This window comes from Rhagoletis pomonella, unplaced genomic scaffold (genome assembly GCF_013731165.1).
Source record: "Rhagoletis pomonella isolate Grant_MI unplaced genomic scaffold, Rhpom_1.0 Rhpom_scaffold_02391, whole genome shotgun sequence".
NCBI lineage: Eukaryota > Metazoa > Arthropoda > Insecta > Diptera > Tephritidae > Rhagoletis > Rhagoletis pomonella.
This window is the reverse complement of record NW_023460944.1, coordinates 16,065-30,485: the sequence shown is the minus strand read 5'-3', so window position 1 is coordinate 30,485 and position 14,421 is coordinate 16,065. Positions and strand designations below refer to the sequence as shown.

The 14,421-nt window shown below is 37.0% G+C and overlaps 1 protein-coding gene across 1 annotated transcript; it reads left to right on the top strand.

Annotated features, from left to right (window-relative positions):
* Positions 1 to 2,048: 2,048 nt before the first annotated feature.
* Positions 2,049 to 6,078, top strand: LOC118753372. Its single transcript, XM_036488246.1, has 2 exons — positions 2,049 to 2,541; positions 4,746 to 6,078. Exons 1-2 carry the CDS (start codon positions 2,531 to 2,533, stop codon positions 5,191 to 5,193), a joined length of 459 nt encoding a protein of 152 aa, XP_036344139.1. The 5' UTR covers positions 2,049 to 2,530; the 3' UTR covers positions 5,194 to 6,078.
* The last annotated feature ends 8,343 nt before the right edge of the window (positions 6,079 to 14,421 follow it).

Here is a 14,421-nt window from a genome sequence, read left to right as displayed (position 1 = left end):
CCGTCAATGGCCGTATCCACCACGAAGTCGTTCAGAGAGGTCGCCAAAGAGCACCTCACGCTGGCGGTGTTGGACAAGGGTCATATGGACGGCCACATTACCACGGACAACTGGAAGTCCATCCTGATGGGTTTATGCAGGGTATATCTATAAGCGGATACTCCAGTAGTATCGCGGCCCTGCACCAGTCGTCCGGGATGCCGCGCAGTTCGGCTCTATAAGAAAGTTATCTCCACGCTTGCACAGATGTGGCCCGGGGCAGACTTAGTTGCCGTCCATAGGGATGAAATCCGTTATGGGCCGCGAGCCTGGGCTTGGGTACCAGCTGAGCCGTCAAAACCGGAGGAGATACTCTAGTTCATCCGATTGGGTAACGAAGGACTCCCTACAAGCGATTTTAGGATAGTCCGAGCTGGCGAGACTAAGGGGAAACAGCGTTTTGTTGGTTATGTCATCAACGATGCTTCTGTCCTAGTTCTCGAGGATTGTGGGGGTAATTAGCTACGGCTTTTACTCCTTCACAGTAAAAATCCACCAGAGAGCGGATAATCAAGGGAAGGAGACGGGAAACGCCTTTAGCGGAACCACTCCTGCAGAAATTCTTTCCGACGAAGGGGCCAATAAAACAGGCAACGTCTCGAGCGGACTTAAGGCCCCCGAGTCGGCATCCGCGGCAGGCAGCGCAGGATACACAGGAAACGCCATGAGTGGACCTGTGGACCCACCAACGCATGTATCCTATCACGAGGCTCTTCAATCAAGCTAAGCGAACACGTCATTGGTTTTGGAAGGCGAAAGTTCTCTCGAAATCCCCTTCAAGTATGAACTCTATCCAGAACCCTAACGGCGACTGGACGACATCATGTAACAAAATGCTTCCTTGTGAACACTTACTTCCTGGGCTGCTCGGACGACACCTCCGGCTTTTCGCCCGATCCTAGGACCTTATTTTCTCTGAGTGACGCCGTTAGGGACGTCGCACTATGGGCAAAACACGAGTTATTTTTTTCAAAAAGATAGATCTTCGGTTAGAAAAAAGATAATGGAATTAGTTGTTTCTTATCGTGAAGATAAATGATCATTTAATATAGGAAAACTATAGAAAAGTTACAACACTTAACCCTCAAAATACCGGTCAAAATGTCACTTTTTTTAATTTTAGATTTTGGCTCCAATTCCACTAGAAAACACTATATTTAACACACCATTAGCATTGTTCCTGAAAGTTTTCCCTTTATTTTATCTCAGGACATGATTTTAGGGGTGTTGAAGCAGATGAGCAGGCATTTGAGTTTAGTAGTTATAATAACAAATGAAATTTTGAAGTACGCGTACATTGTTTAGATTTTTTTAATTGTCATAATGACATGAATATGTATACTTAAATCTACATGCATTAATGTATATACAAATTTACCTTTCTGTTCCTTCGTTCACTTACCTTCCTTCTCGTTCGTTTACTTACCCTTTACACTTGTATACTTCTTGCCTACTTCTATTTTCGCTATATACTTACCCCTTCATACTTACCTATTTACCTACATATTACTGTTCTTTCGTTCTCCTCTTCTCCTTAATATAAGCCGCTAGCTAATAAGTATATAGAGAGCCGCTAGTTAGTGATTGCATAGGTTAAGAAACTGAAATTGAATGTCAAATAAACACTTGAATTGTTACAATAGAAGTGACCGGTCGTTCTCAATAGTAATTTAATACGCTTTGCAGGCAACTACTTAGATAAGTACGTGCTCATAAGTATAAACAACCTAGTCCGTGAATTAATATTCTTCGCGCTCCCGTACAAAAACCATCAGGGTTTAGAAACTAAAAAGGCTTTCGCCACAAATTAGTAACGATTTTTCATGGCGCCCGAGCAGGGACCTAGTGCGAAGTATTTTAATTAACCTACATAAATTGTACTTTTAATCGAAATTTGTATTAAGCCGAAAATAAGAGAAACAAATACTCCTTGTGAATAAAAACAGAACGATTGCGTTATTATTTACGTGTATTAATTTCTGCAAATAAATACTAGCTGTTGTGCATTAGGAGCTCAAAAAAAATAAAATAAAAAAGAACAAAGCTTATAGTTGCCTGCGCGGTCGGTAGCAATACAAAGTCGTCTTCCTTAATTTATATACACATAAACAAACACACAAACAAGTATACTGAAAACCAACAATAAACAGAAAGCAAGCAAATACAAACGGTGCAGTGCAAATAGACTGCAGTGACAGTGGGCCGTGATGCATAAAGTACAATTAAAAAAAAATAAAAAATACAAATATACATATATTTCACATAAAAAAGAAAAAGACATACTTACCGTTTAAGTGCTGCTATCAACGTATCTTGAATCCTGCATCCTATAGACTCACCTGTGGAACCTTATTCCGAAACGGCTGCCTAATTGTCGTTGTGAATTTCTGCTGTGGACTTAACCTGACCGCTACACCGTTGGACATCGCGGGAATGAACTGCAACTGTATTGTCTGCAAGAGGGAAGTGAAGGCTGGAAACAAACGGGTCCATGATAAACAGGTATTGAGTGCGAACAATTGAAGCATACGAAATATTTGGCTTTGTAATTGATTTGATTATTAAAGTTACTGATACTCGTCTTACAAAGAATAAAAGCTTCAGTTTTTGGCATTTCTTGTATCCATTTCAATTGCGCCAATTATATATAGGTATACATATTGCTTGCAAATATATACCTCGTATATACATAAATACATATTTACATACAGCCTTTGAAGTGAAAGATACAGTGGGACAAGAAGTAGAAGTGCGCGTTTTGTGTTTGAATAATTTTGCGAGTACTATTTTCGATTTGTATAGTTTCGTAAAATTTCAAAAAATTCCAAGTGTGATTTATAGGCTTAGGAGTCTATCGTAATACATACGATATTTTTCGCAAATTTAATTTTCGCCAATTTGCTACTGCAAAGTGAAAAATTATACAACCGTTGCAATTTCTTGGTGTTCGGCAATTCGCTTTCGATCTCGTTTTTCGTTGGTTCTGGTCAAATTTCATAAAAAAATCCTTTTTCGGTTTAGTTTCCTAAAAAAGTTCCAGAACTATTTTCCGAGCACAAAATTACTGTGCATAAAGGCAAAAGGTTATACTTCTGTTCGCAACCAAGACATCGGAACTCGATTTAAAAATGAGCCAAGTAGAAGAATTGAAGGTGTTAAAAAAGCAACGGTCAGTTCTGAAAAGAAACATAGTACGTATAAGAACGGGCCTTATCGAAAAAACCATGTCGTTAGATCGAATCGAATTAGATTATCGACTTGAAATTTTAAATTCACACAGCGAAAAGCTAATGACGTGTCAATCAAGAATAGAAGAAATTGATGAGTCCATGATTAAGTCCATTCTCGCAAAAAATAAATCTGCTGTTGCCGAATCGTCATTTATTGCACCTCACAGCTCGCGACTCCCTAAGATGTCGCTGACCAAATTTAAAGGGGAATATTCTGAATTTAAGAATTTCATGAGCTTGTTTGAGAGTTTAGTGCACAACGATCCTACGATCCCGGATATCGAAAAATTTAATCATTTAGTGAAGTCCTTCCAAATGTCGGAAGAGAACTACCCAAAGGCGTTGGCCAGTTTGAACAGAGTATATGACAATAAATGTCTTATATTTTTCAATACAGTTTCTAGAATCTTACTAAAATTCAAAAACCTTCTGCTTCATCTTTGCGATCGATAATCGACACAGTGTCCGCGGTGTATGACTCGCTTTTGTCTCTGGGTGATGACAAACATATTTCAAATGCGATGTTAGTTCACATAGTCATGTCGAAGGTTGATACCACTACTCGGTCAAAGTGGGAGGAGCAGCTGGACTTCTCCTAGAAGACCCTGCTTTATGGCCACAAAATGTCAATTTTAACCTCTCTCCAGAGCAGCAAGCACTTGAAAAGAAAAAGAACGCAATTACGTTAAGTGCAATTGAGGCCACAACAAATCCACTTCTCGATTTAATTGAAAGATTCTCATCCCACGTGAAAGTGCTTCGAATATTCGCTTACGTACTAAGATGGCCTCGAAAAACTAGAGATCGAAAGTTAGAATTTGAAGTTGTACCCACAGCAAAGGAATTACAGCTTAGTTTCCTTAAAATTGTCGAAATAGCTCAACATTATGAATATAGCGAAGAAATTAACAAATTATCGAAAAGTATCGCACTTCCTTCTAGCTTGCAGAATTTATCTCCCTTTCTGCATGAATAATCTCAATCAGCGTTATCGTTTAAACTGATTCGAGTAGGTGGCCGTTTACTGAACGCGCCCATTCCCTATGATGCCAAATTTCCTCTGCTATTAACCAAAGGTTCGCACTTTGTGAAAGCATATCTCCGGTTCCTACATGTTCGCAATCACCATGCCGGGCCCAAAGCATTGGTAGCGCTTCTACGAGAAAAAATATCGTTAGTAAATGCACGAGAAACCTGTAGTCGAACTGTTAGAGATTGCATTCACTGTTTCCATTATAAGCCGAAACTGCAAAGTCAGATCATGGGCAATCTACCCGCCGATAGGCTACGAGCCCAACGACCATTTATGATATGCGGTGTAGATTATTGCGGGCCCATTCATATTACGTTGAAAATTCGCGGTCGACCCCCCGTGAAAATGTACATTGCCATTTTCGTTTGTTTCGCTTCAAATGCAGTACACTTAGAACTTGTATCCGACTTAACTGCTGATAAATTTATTCTCGCCCTAAAAAGGTTCATTGGACGCCGGGGGATACCAGCCACGATACATTGGGACAACGCGACGAACTTCGTCGGAGCGGAGAGGAAGCTGAGGGAGCTGCGGGAGGCCTTTCTGAAGCAGAAGCCGGAGATTCTCCAGTTCGCCGCCGACGAAGGGTTCACGTTCGCCTTCATACCTCCGAGGGCGCCCCACTTCGGCGGGCTGTGGGAGGCAGCAGTGAAATCAGCGAAACACTTACTGGTGCGCGCCGCAGGCAACGCGCTGCTAACCGGCGAAGAAGCCGCAACCCTGCTCGTCGAAATCGGGGCAGTGCTCAATTCGCGACCGCTCGCACCGCTCAGCAGCAGCCCCAACGATGGCGAGGCGCTAACGCCGGCGCACTTATATATCGGATGCCAGCTGCGAGCCTTGCCTCCGGAGAAAGTGCCCGACAGCCCCAACCGCTGCTTAGAGAGATAGCAGCTTGTTTGCTTTCTCAAGCAACAATATTGGCGCGCGTGGTCGAAGAACTACCTTATGGAGCTCCAGCAGCGCAACAAGTGGGCGAAACTGCAGCCCAACGTCGAGCCAAGCCAACTTGCCGTCGACCACGAGGACAACCTGCCACCGCAGCAGTGGGTGTTGGGCCGAATCATGGCAACAATACGCGGCGCAGACGCCAAGGTGCGCGTCGCCGACATCGCAACTAAGTCTGGGATTATACGACGCCCCATTCATAAACTAGCTGTTTTACCAATAAACGAAGATTGAAGGAGATTAGGTCCCTTCAAGGTGGCCGGTGTTGAAGCAGATGAGCAGGCATTTGAATTTATGAGTATAATAACAAATGAAATTTTGAAGTACGCATACATTGTTCAAATTTTTTTAATTGTCATAATGACATGAATATGCATACTTAAATCTACATGCATTAATGTATATACAAATTTACCTTTCTGTTCCTTCGTTCACTTACCTCCCTTCTCGTTCATTTACTTACCCTTTACACTTGTATACTTACCTTGCGTACTTATATTTTCGCTATATACTTACCCCTTCATACTTACCTATTTACCTACATATTACTGTTCTTTCGTTCTCCTCTTCTCCTGAATATAAGCCGCTGGCTAATAAATATATAGAGAGCCGCTAGTTAGTGATTGCATGGGTTAAGAAACTGAAATTGAATGTCAAATAAACATTTGAATTGTTACAATAGAAGTGACCGGTCGTGCTCAATAGTAATTTAATACGCTTTGCAGGCAACTACTTAGATAAGTACGTGCTCATAAGTATAAACAACCTAGTCCGTGAATTAATATTCTTCGCGCTCCCGTACAAAAACCATCAGGGTTTAGAAACTAAAAAGGCTTTCGCCACAAATTAGTGAAGATTTTTCAAGGGGCTTTGGATGTTGTACCCGAGTCGCCAGATTGGAAAAAAGGAAAGCTTCCTTTAAACTCTAATAACTCGTAAACTCTCAGCTTTCATAAAAAAATTTATATAACAAAAATGGTTTTACTCATGATAAAAAATAGGAACGTAGAACCGCTGAGAGGAATTTTTCAAATTATTGACGTTTGCAAGCAATTTAATATACTTGAACGTGCTTTTTCTCATGTTGATGTAAATAGTAATCGTAGAAAATTTTTCCATAGTAAAATAATAATAAAAAATAATAATAATTTCTTCAATTAAGTCTTTTTAATTTTTTCCATTTATGTATGCATAAAATAATATCCGATAACCATATGCAAACTTTATTTAAATCTTCTAGATCACTGAGACCGTTAAAGGGTTAATACTAACGTAAACGAAAATATAGGGCCGTATTCATAGAAACTAAGCAATTTCTTTTTTTTTAACTTCATACCTTTCACTTAAGTTTATTTGAACAAATTGAATAAAAGGTCTGAAATTTTAAGAAAAAGCATTTGCTTAGGTGTTATGCATACGGCCCATTGTTTTTTATCTTTGCCCTTTTGTGTTCAGAAATTAATTTCTCTAGCTTTATGCGGATTTAATTTTTTATTTAACTCATTAATAATTGTATGCGGGATGTTTATACATACATATAGGTATGTACATTGATATTATTTTTAATTGCAGTTTTTATCAATCGCTATCACTTTGTACATCAGCCGTTGATTCGTTCTGGCTGTCGTGACTTTTGCTGCAAAATAATTTATTATGAGTTAGTAAACGTTATGCCAACAGTTTGCATAAATTAAAATATGGTTATATTGTTAAAGATATAAAAAAAAGATGTTACAAAATAGTTTACCTCTCTTCTTAGAATCGATCTATTTCCACCGCGTGATTTATTTCTTTCCTAGTTTCTGGCAATTCCGCAACCATGTTTTAGTAGTTTTTGAAATGTAGGGCTTATCCCTGCCCACGGGAAAACGTTATAGTAATTACAATACGTTTGCCAGCAAAACTCTTCTAATTCATCCAATTTCAACGCCTTTTTGCACTTAAATGCAGTTAAAATCGCAACTATGTCTCTAACGAATTCTAGATCTATTTCTAATGCTTCGACAAAACTGCAGTGATTTTGAAAATAACGTCTTCCAACGTTACCAGTATTTGTAGTTCCGTGCCCCTGGAAGACGATCAACCCTGACTCCAACACGATCACAAATACGCTGTTGAACCTCTGCTTTCCGATTATTAAATTGTTCTAAAAGTGAAATTTAAACTTAAACGATATTTTATAAAATCCCAACGAAATTTATATATAATAAATTATTAAATTAAACTAGAATAATAACGGTTTTGTATAAGTCCAATTTTGGTGCATTACTCCCACAGTAACCGTTTACAAATGCGCTGAAATATGGCAATGTATAAGAATGTGATAACCCTTGATATATTTTGTATATCTCATTCCATATTTTATGGTCAAATGAAAAAACAAGCTCTTTAAAGTTACGATATATACTTTTACCTTTTAGATTTTGGCGTATATCCCTTCTTTTGAGATCCTTTCTGTATGGCAAGTGAAGTAAATGCTCAAAACATTTAATTCTGCAGCGTAACAAACCCAATCCATACTTTAAAGAAGATTTTTTGGGTTCGAAATCATCATTCAAATTCGCGAATTCGTGTGAAGTTCATAAACACATCGGACATCTAGAACTCGCATTATTGCCGACTATGCTATTTACACATTTACCGTCAAATAGTGTTTGCATTAGACTTGACATAGGCCATTTTTAAATTGGATAACGTGAACCTGTGTGTCTTAAGATTTCTTTACTCAGTCGCTCATGCTCATGTTTTATTGTGACTTCGTCCTCTTTTTCGAGAGCAATCCTTAAGGGGCGAAAAAACCTAACACTTTGTGGCTTCGGATTAATCCACCGGCTTTGGTCTGATTTTTGCCCTTGAAAACGTATTATGCCCATGCTGGTCACAAAAAGCGATTGCTGAGTGCTGATGTTACGATTTTCACTGTTCTGATACTTTTGCTGGGCATTAGAATGACCGGAAGAGCTGTTAAATCCTATCGTCTCCATTAATTCCAGATCCCATAAATCCTATTTTTTCCAGTCCAATGCTACTGACTCACACAACCTTTCGACAGTTTTGTTTAATATTAATTGCATTGATGCTGCTACCTCTGCCTCTATTTGAACCACAAATTTGGAAATTCTGCATTCATCCTTTACTTAGTTTCTTTCAAAATAAGACGGATAAATGGGGCAATTTTTTGATCGGGTATCTTTCACCAAAGCATTATAACTATCTTTACTATAACTATGATTTAGATAAAATGCTAATGCTGATTCAGTAGAATGCACTCTTATCTGCTGTAGGGTAATTAAACTGTATGTTTTTACACTTGCTTAAATTCTTGAAGTTAAATTTATTGTTCTATGGATTTGTTTGTTTTTAGAAATGAAAAGTTATGATTATTAATAAATTAGCTTTCAACAAAATCAATCAAGAAAGAAATACTATTTTTAAATTTGATATCATAATATGATATATTGGCGATCCTTCTTATATTTTATTGGAATTTCTAAATGAAAAGTTTTTAAAATCATTAAAATAAAAGTCTTCAAACTACAAACATAAAATTTTCTATTAAGCAATAAATACTTCAAAATTTTAAATAATAATATTTCATCATGATATATTGGCGATCCTGCATAAAACTTGGACTAATAATACAACGACGAACTTCAAATATCTATCAACGAAAAGCGCAAGATCAATGAAGCAACAAATCTTTTTCGAAATGTTTCAGCGCTGGCTCGATGTGCATCCGCTGTTGTCTATTCCGCTCCAATAGTGTGAAAATTTTGCCAGTGCAACTGCCACAACTGTAAGCAGCAAGAACTTATTCAAACGCAATTCTTATATCCTTCAATATAACCGGGAATACATGAACAAAGGCAAGTCTGTGAAAAAAGTCACTTGTGTAGTTAATCAATCGCTCCCCATGGACGATTTTCCACAACCTGCCATATCACATCTTCCTGAATCTGCACAACCACAACCACAACAGTAAGCAACCAAGCATTAGCCCCCTGCTCATTTACCGGCACTGCTACCACAACAGCAGCCGTTCATTTCTCCGTCAAGCCTCAACGTCTATGACCATAGCCAACAGTTCAACACCACAAATGTTAGTCACTATTGTGTCGCTTCACATAGAATGGGTTCTAGGCCCCTAATCAACAATAACCACTGAATACGTTACAAACGCAGCAACATTTACAGCATCAACAACAGAATCAACAGCAAGGTCAAAACAGCTGATGCAGCAGAACCATATCTCAGCAATAACAACAATATTCTAGCGCATTTAATTATTTTTGTCGTCGTTGTCATAATCAAACAAATTTTTTAGTAATTACTAACATTTATTTAAATTTTTAGATAATTATTTCTATATTTTTATTTATTTTAACTTATCGTTTTGTGGAGGGGGAGAGTAAATGTAGGGTATAAATACCTTGTTCTTTTATACCTGTACAATTTTCATTTTTTGTGTTGTTCTTAGATTTTATTAGAATTTCTAAATGAAAAGTTGTTAAAATCATTAAAATAAAAGTCTTCAAACTACAAACATAAAATTTTCTATTGAGCAATAAATACTTCAAAATTTTAATTAATAATATATCATCATGATATATCTGCTTATCTGAATTTTCATTTTCAACAAGATCATTCTGATAATATTTTTTCCTAATCAACTTGACGTCTAGTTCTATTTCATCAATTTTATAACGACTTATAATTTCGTTAGCGCGTCTATAAAGAGTCGATTGTGAACATTCAGTCTTTTTCTTCCTGCATTCATACTTTTTTTTTTTTGATTTTTTGCATGGGTGACCACCTTTATTAGTGTTGTTGTTCTTGCCTTTAGAAGTCGAACATTTACCATTCATACTGGAGTTTGAATTGTAAAAGGTAAGCATTAAATTTATTTGTACTTGTACATTTTGTTTAGTATGAACAGAGTAATGGAGTAATTAATATTTTTTTCTTCATACCAACCAGTTAAATTTTATTAAATTTTTAAAGTTAATGCATTAAAATTTTTATTTGCATTAAATTTGGAAAATTAACATTAAAATGCGTATGCATTAGAAAAAAATCCATTTTCCCAACTCTGCCTTGAGAACAACAAATTTTATTTAAATTTAACTGCAGAGAATTTATTAGGAGTTGACGGATATATATATGTATATTGTATACATAAATACGTGCATATCGATGGTCCTCTGCATAACAACACAATTCAAAATTCTAGAAGCAAAAACCCTTACCTACTACTGTTAAGTGGCCCATGGCTCTAATCCTTGTCCAATTCACGTCTAATCCTTACCACTTACTTAAGTAATCTTTATTACTTGCTTTAGTAAGGATTGGACATGGATTAGAGACATGAGTAAGACTTTTGTTTTTGGAATTTTGAGTTGTGTCGTTATTGCAGAAGACCATCGATGCCTACTATACACATATATGTAGGTATCTATGATTCATACGGAATTTTTACGATAGATAATAGCATAGGACTATAGCTCTTAAAAAGTAAAGGAATTATTTGAAATCTAAGAGAATTATCCAAAATTCGCACTCCTGAACAACATGAGAAAAAGCACGTTGAAAGCATATTGAGAACCATTTTGCCTCTGCCTTGAAAGCGTTTCATATATGACAGATTGAAGGGTTAAATATTGCACTTTCGTAAAGATATCGACCAGTATAACCATTTTTGTTATATACATTTTTTTTGTGAAAGCTGCTAGGTTACGAGTTATTACAGTTTCAAGGAAGCTTTTCTTTTTTCCAATCTGGCGACTCGGGTACTGCATCCAATGCCCCCGAAATCAGGTCTTGATATAAAATAAAGAGAAGTCTTTCAGAAATAATGCTAATGGTATATTAAATATAGTGTTTTCTAGAGGAATGGGAGCCAAAATCCAAAAATTCAAAAAAGTGGCATTTTGAACGATATTTTGAATGTTAATTTATTGTTGTTGTAACTTCTCTTTAGTTTTCCTATATTATATGATCATTTATCTTTACAATAAAAAAGTTTCATTCCATTATCTCTTTTCTAACGGAAGATAAAAAAAACTCGTGTTTTGCCCATAGTGCGGCGCCGGCTCAGTGTGAATTGTGCCATTTAATTTTCAGGTAACGATATCTTTTTTGACTGATACTGCTCGGAAGTGACAGAACTGTGACGTTCCGTGGCTGATGTGTGCGGATAGACCTTTAAACAGCCAAAATGTTGTATTCAAAGGTTTGGCGAAGTACTTGAAGAAAATGGCTATAAGAAGTTTTTTCCTCCTGAAAATTTTTTAAAATGGGACTTAGCAACTTTTTACTCTAAGCTAGCGATACATACATATATAGGGCTAGGAATCTCATGCAAATGCATATATAGGGCTAGGAATCTCATGCAAATGCATATTTTTATTGGGCATCTTTAAATTGAAATCTTTGCGAATCATGAAGTTTCCTTTAAAATGCAATTCAATTGTTAGTGTATATTTTTGCATATTTTGCAAAAAATACCTGTTTTTGCATATTTATTGCAGCTATTTTGGTATATTTTACAATATACGCATGTGGCTTTTGAAAATGTTTTTGCTTTGTTTTATTCTTTGTTTTATTTACAATCATTTAAATTTAGTACATCTCGAGAGAAAATTACATATAATTTGTTTCCAAATATTAATCTGAACCACTGCATTAGACTGCCAAAGATTCTTTTACACAAGACTGTCTGATTGATTATTAACTAATTTCATACGTAAATAAGTATTGTCTTTTAAAATGAATTATTCTTTTCTTGTTAAAATACATTTATTATTTATTTTTGTACCGCCATACAGTAGTCGAAGAGGTCATGTTATACGCGAAAAAGGTATATTTGAAAACTGTGATAAATTAACCAGATTAAAACTATTCTTATTCAGAAATGTCCAACGAACTCAAAACTGACTAGTATTTTCAATAATATCTGCTAAGCAAGCCACTGAATCCCCTCTAATTGCACGAATTCGATCGTGGAACGATCTAACACATACTTGTCGATGGTTTTTGCTTGTTTGAAAAGTTTTTAATTATAAATCAATTAGATTTGGAATCATGTCCTCAGCATGCCGGCGGGGCTGCGGCAACGTGACCTCTACTAGGTTCTGGTGTTCAAGCGTTTGCCACGCCTTGTCGAATAGACCACGGACGCCGTGCTGGAAGTTGGGGCTATTGCTCAGCCTTGAAATCCTCCCTCGATCATTTTTCTGCATCGGTTTACGTCGGTCTTGTGGTTTACGATGCATTTTTTTATTGCGCTGGTATAGGGCTGGCAGATATCTCTGTTGCCAAACCGGGACACTTTAGGGAGGGCCTCTCGCTCCCTTCCCTTTCATTTCGACGTGCGAAAGGATGTAGTGAAATTTTATTTTGACAGACAAAAACAAAAACATAAAAACATGAGATCATGAGATCATTACAACGTACGCCAACAAAACAAAACAACTTATTACAACTAAAGCACAGAGAATTTTTCACAATGCATGAACCTTTTTTTATTCTTTATACAAATACAGTTTATACTAAATATATGAAAAAACATAAAAATAAAAGTGTTAAACTTTGTGCTAAACTCGGGAAAATTCAATAAATTTGCATACAAATTTGCAACATTCTAATCAGACTTGTTATAAAAATTTTTAAAATGAAGTTTTGCAGCCCATTCAATTTTAGTTGATTTTTGGTATTGTTTTTACTGAGAGTTTCTTCCATACAAACTATGTTCGATAATTCTTTTTATATGGAAGACACTCAGCAAAAAAAAAATAAATGCTAAATATCAACGAAATTTGCTGGTAACTTCGGACTTGCACTTTATTAATTGGCTCAAAAGCTAAATTTTCAAAATATTTCTAAAAGATCTGATTAGAAATTGTGATCTGATGAAAGAGCCTCCGAGACAATAATTTTGTACGGCACTGTACTTAGAAGTACTCTAGGTTTCATGAAAGAAAAAAATTTAAGTACAAGATAACGTTAAAATACCAGTCATATTTTTCGTTGCTGTGAACTTGTTTCAAAACTTCTGTCTTTTCCTTAATATAATTGTAAAACTCTGTGCACGTCATTTTGAACGTATTTAGTTCATATACTAATTATCAACTATTGCTTGTGCAAAGTTCAACTATCTCGAAATGTAACTATTGCACAAATTAAACCGGTGCACTGCGAGAAAGAAGTTTAGAATTAAAAAAGCGTGCTAAATTAAAAAAATACGCATATGAAATAGCACCAACCCAACTCGTAATAAATTTAAGTATAGTTATCTACAAATTTTAGTATTTAGTGTAGAAATATTCAATTCAAATGCGCTCATATTAAAATGAAGCGATTTGCAATTACCGATTGCTTTTTCATAATTAAGTTAAAAACATAAAAGTATTATTTTTAAATACGAACAATTTTAAACGATAATCAAATAGAAAATATTTATGTTTACTATCCCCAGGATCATGCGTTCGGGGAGATTTGGGAGTGCCGAAGCCACGGTGGTTGTTGCTCGCTCGTTGTACATTATCCTTACAGGGTAAGTGTACAAGCTGGTTTGATCGGCCAGTTGTACATTTCGGTGATTAGGTCGATGCTGGATTTTCCTCTCTTCCGGGTGTTGACGTATGGACTTGTCGATGTAGGTGAGCGTTGCGCCGATGTCCAATAGTGCACGTACGCTCATACCTTCTACGCTCACATTGATGTAGTAGCTACCATCTACTTTGCCTCCTTGTTGGGCGTTAGTGCCCACAGAGAAAGCGGCGATCGGAACTGCTCCAGTGCTGCGTTGCACGGACAATCCCGGGAGAGGACGTTATCTCGACCGCACCTAGAGCAGAACAGTCTTTTCGTGCTTCGGCATCGGAAGCGGAGGTGCCCGCGCCCTTTGGAACGCCAGCAGGATTCCTCTCTGCTGTACCTTTCTTCTAGGGGAGTTAGGCTGTGTGCTGCTTGTCTGCAGTTTCTGGCCTCTTCGCCTTTCAGAAGCTCAAATTCGTCGGTGAGATCCATCAGCTCCTCGATTGTTTTAAACTACCCTCGCTTGACGAAGAGACGATACTCCACACGTAGGCCATCGTAGATGCGTTCCAGGTGGTCCTCTCCGCACATAGTCGGGTGTTGGCGTATAAGCGTTTGTAGTGCCAAGATATAATC